The sequence below is a fragment of the Manduca sexta genome, chromosome 15 (assembly GCF_014839805.1).
Source record: "Manduca sexta isolate Smith_Timp_Sample1 chromosome 15, JHU_Msex_v1.0, whole genome shotgun sequence".
Classification (NCBI taxonomy): Eukaryota; Metazoa; Arthropoda; class Insecta; order Lepidoptera; family Sphingidae; genus Manduca; species Manduca sexta.
The window spans coordinates 5,005,774-5,010,425 of record NC_051129.1 but is presented as its reverse complement, the minus strand read 5'-3'; the positions used below and the strand labels follow the sequence as shown (position 1 = coordinate 5,010,425).

The 4,652-nt window shown below is 35.6% G+C and overlaps 1 protein-coding gene across 1 annotated transcript; it reads left to right on the top strand.

Annotated features, from left to right (window-relative positions):
- Positions 1 to 497: 497 nt before the first annotated feature.
- Positions 498 to 2,791, top strand: LOC115439994 (homeobox protein aristaless-like 3). Its single transcript, XM_030164103.2, has 3 exons — positions 498 to 910; positions 1,472 to 1,586; positions 1,833 to 2,791. Exons 1-3 carry the CDS (start codon positions 704 to 706, stop codon positions 2,417 to 2,419), a joined length of 909 nt encoding a protein of 302 aa, XP_030019963.1. The 5' UTR covers positions 498 to 703; the 3' UTR covers positions 2,420 to 2,791.
- The last annotated feature ends 1,861 nt before the right edge of the window (positions 2,792 to 4,652 follow it).

Sequence of the window (4,652 nt, the reverse complement as noted above, 5' to 3'; positions counted from 1 at the left end):
TTATTTACTTTATAAACAAGCCCACAGTAAACGGTGCGCAAAACAGTAAAACAAATTAATTTTAGTAATACGATTATAATCGCCCCAAGAATAAATCATTATTGAATAGTGATCGCTTTGAAGGTAATTGCGTTTATACGAAATTTGCATTTACACTCACACCACAATTTAATCTACACCTATTAAACACATCCCCTCACGGCCCGCCCTGATTGGCTGAATTTACCAACCCCTGTCACATTCAGCCAATCACAAGCCCTCATTCTATTGCCGGGGGGTGGAGCTACGGGGGTTTTCACCACGAAATTTTCGCGTTTTCGAACAGTGAAATGCTGTTCATCTCGGGTAGAAGACCCTTTTTGTAGACTAAAGTTCGCAGTGTTATCGCAAAGTTTGTTACAACTTTAATTTTAGTGTTCCGCGAATTTTTTATAGAAAAATGTAGTAAATTGTAATTTAATTGCGGCATATAATGTTTTATGAAAATGTGTTTCAATACGTAAAATATGGGTTATATAATATATTATGTTAAGATACAAAAAAAATTACAAACAATACACTGCCAAATAAAGTGCAGAATGGTTTAGCACTTCTCCAATTTTTTTACAATAACAAAGTTCCCAAGGTTTTAACCCGTAAAAAGACTCAAGTCGTGTACCCAAAATACCGAGTGGTAGCAGCAAATCAACCAGTGGCTCTCAAGATGGCCGGCCCATACTTATCACCTTTGCCTGGTGATCTCCTCACGGAGTATATGTTCGGAAGGCGCCGGCAGCGAAGGAATCGAACTACTTTCACACCGCAGCAGCTCAGTGAGTTGGAGTCATTGTTCCAGAAAACGCATTACCCGGACGTGTTTTTGAGAGAAGAAGTGGCATTGCGCATCAGTCTCTCTGAGGCTAGAGTTCAAGTAAGTGACTAAAAATGAGTAGATAAAGCTTTTTAACTTAATTTTAATTTGTTAAATTTAAGTATTAATTACAAGGAATGCATGTAAAATGAATTAAAAGGAAGTAACAAAACGGAACGGAAGTAACACAAACAAAATAAATTGGCACTGTAGGTAAATAAAAAATGTTATATTTAGAAAAATCATAATCAGTGTCGCATAGACATAGGCGGTTTGAAAGTAACTTTAATTTTGAAAACAACGTTAAACTTGCTATATTTTATTTTTTACTTCTCGTCCTTTCTCATATTGGATAATGGCTTTCATCTTTGTTAAAGAGGGAGTTTAAAAAATGTGAATGTGATTTATGACCGCGAATGTTAGTTGTGCGCGTATATTTGATTTTCTTTATAACTTTATCATTTCATAGGCCCCTCAGATAAACGTCTTGAAGTCCGAAAGATGACATTTTTATTTAAGTTAAACTTAAAACAATCAATCTTATAAATTTATATTTATTAAGGATTATATTCCAGAAATAAAATAAAAAGTTTGGAATGATTTACTAAATAATATTTTTAGGTGTGGTTTCAAAACCGTCGTGCTAAATGGAGGAAACAGGCTCGTCTTCAACTTTTGCAGGACGCATGGCGGATGAGGTGTCTTGGACTTGGCACACCCCCACTGCCGCTGCCAGGTATGGATTCTAAAATTTAAAAAAAAATTAAATTATTCACCATAAGTTTTAAAAAATATATACTATCACGAAAGATGTCTTAATGATTTTTTGTGTTTTAATGGTATTATAGAGAATCTACAAAATATATGCAAATATTTATTTCAGTAAAAACTTAGCTTACAGGCATTTAGATTTTTTGTGTATTCAATGATAATGCAACCGAAGGAAGTTAAACAACGTGAAGGAACCGTGACTCTTTTACAGGTCACGCAAAACCACCAGACTCTTCTCCCGAAGCACCAGATTCTCCAAACGGAAAAGAATCACCAGAACCACAATCGTTAGAAAACAGAGATTTAAAATCTCCGCGACAAGACCCGTACCTACATAATCCAAGTGTACAAGAATCGATGCCTCCCATGCCTGCAGTACACGACATGCAAGCTCCGTTGGGTTATAATGAAGATGGTCGAATTATGCAACCACCTTTCCCTTTCTCTCCATTACTGATGACGCCGCAAATGGATCCCGAAATGGCTCCTACTGATTTGAGAGTTATGGGTACAAAGAATCCCTGCGCGTGTACTGCGGAAGTAGATGAACCTCAGAACTTAGCTTATCGCCCTCAAAGACGCGATAAAGAAAGTGACAGCGATAGTGATGCAGAAATAGATCTCACGTCGCATTCTTCGAAAGACGATGATTTAAGGGAATCCGAGAGATTGGCCAACCGGATAGCAACAAGCATATTCAGAAGTGACACAGTTTTGCATGATTTGGTACCGAATGATTTGAGCTTAGGATCAGTTAAAAACGATAGGAGTATTAGTCGAAGTAATTTGTCTATGTAAATTAACGAAATAAATCGTTTGTGTATGCGAAAGCGAGACTGATAGAGAGAAATCTGGTGAAAATCCGTAGATAGAACTATTGGGTGATGACTGATCATGCATTGAAAGGCGAAGTGTTACCATTAATAAAATTCTCGTATTTAATACGAAGAACTAACTGTTGATTCTAGGTAAAAAGCCCCAGTGAATATTTTTTTTGTCACAGAATAGCGAAAATATAGTTTTAGTAAGGCATACGAACAATTTACGTTTTGTTTAATATTTAAAGGGCTTTCAATATAGAGTTTTCTAGTCATTCATATTCGTGTCGTTAGTGTAGATATGTACTTATGCGATTTTAGTTTCAATCATATTTTGTAACGTTCTTGATGTTTGTAGATCCATAGTGAAATGTAATCCAATGTACAGAATAAAAATGCTACATTTAATTGTTTATAATTATTTACTAGTATTGACTGGGCATTTTGGTGAGTTAATTTGTTTGTACAATTATAACCATAAACCCGTACGAATTATAGTCTAAGGGGTAGGTAGAGGTGCGACTAGGGCAATCAATTTTCGCCAAGTGTGTTACGTCTCATGGTGTGATGGGGTACGAGCTTATTTATAATTACTGATTACTGATAATCGTATTGAAGTTCATTGAAAATATACGGTATGTATTTTTGATGTCCCTAACCGATCATACATAGCATAAGCCATGAAGCGTCAACGTGACCTATCGGCCAGTGTCTCATCTATACTTATAATAAATCTGTAGAGAGGTCAATTCTGTACATGAAATATATTTCCAAAATAACTATCAGGGGGTGATTAGGGATCGATACTGATGCCAAAAATGCAATTAGTAAAATTTTTGTCTGTCTGTCTGTCTGTCTGTCTGTCTGTCTGTCTGTCTGTCTGTATAACCGTTATAGAAACAAAAACTATTCGACGGATTTTAACGAAACTTGGTACAATTATTTGTCATACTCCTGTGCTGGTTATAGTATACTTTTCATCATGCTACAATTAATAGGAGCAGAGCAGTGAAGGGAAATGTTGGGAAAACGGGAGAAGTTACTGCATTTTTAAGCTTCCGTCGCGTGTGCAACCTTAATGGTTAAAGCTACACAGAAATCATGTATGACGGAAATGTTCTCCTTAAAATTATGTAAAAATATCCCACGACAGCATATGTCTATCTTTTATGGTTGACTCACAATAACACGTGTAACTCCCGATAGCTTAGCAGTTCGAAGCTTTCTCATTATATTTGTCTACTGTTACGTTTATAACACTCTCAGTCATCCCCTAATTAAAAAAGTAAACATTATTAAATATTCCATAAAAAAGAATCATAGAAATCGGTATAGAAACACCAAAGTTATACATGAAATACGCTAATAATAAGCCATCATGCGTGAATACTGAATCATGCTATAAGGATTATTTTTGTATATATATAAGGTCGCGAACGCACAGGCAGGCGGCTTGCTTGGCACCTAGAGGCTAGCGAATCACCTAGCGAGTAGCTTCGTAAAACGAACATTCTCGAACGTTCGCGACCGGCTCCATTTTTGAAGTCCGAAATCCACGCGGGCGAAGCTGCGAGCGGAAGCTAGTACAAAATAAACTAACAACTTGTAAGGTGAGTGAGATTTTTAATTTACTTCACTATATGGCAATTCTTCCAGGATACATTAGATCTATTTGTGTCTATCCGCCGTTTTCAATAAATTATTCAAATCGATCGATCTATCTCAAAAATGAACCAATCAGAACATAGATTTTTTTGACATGCTTACAAACGGGTTATTTTTATTGGTTCATCCTCAGAATCGGATTAAAGTTTGAGATTGGGGTCGTTTATTGAAAACGGAAGTCAAATGTAAATTGGCCAATTCAAGTGAAGTATCAATTTTAATATTATTTTTGGTGCAATGAGTCGGACACTTAAATTTTATAAGCACTTTTGTTCCCCAATCTTTTCTTTTTTTCATATCCCTTGTATCTATTACAGGTGTTCATGTAGGATATCCGTCATCACTTACTTACTATTAAATAATTTGACCTTTTGTTATAAAAATGTGAAAAAATATTTAACCGAGAATTATAAAATTGTACATCTGAGAAAATACTGACTGTCTTCCTTTGCTTCCAAGAGCAGCTCATTTGTAGACAGCTTCCAAGCCGTATAAGGCAAAATAGGTAATTTTCGAAAAAGGAAAAAAAACATAAGAAAACACAAAAA

Bases quoted from the DNA above. Each gene is read 5' to 3' on its own strand.
- LOC115439994 (XM_030164103.2), top strand. From the start codon at position 704: ATGGCCGGCCCATACTTATCACCTTTGCCTGGTGATCTCCTCACGGAG. The intron at 911-1,471 runs GTAAGTGACTAA...TAATATTTTTAG, and splicing joins TCTCTGAGGCTAGAGTTCAA to GTGTGGTTTCAAAACCGTCG. The intron at 1,587-1,832 runs GTATGGATTCTA...ACTCTTTTACAG, and splicing joins ACCCCCACTGCCGCTGCCAG to GTCACGCAAAACCACCAGAC.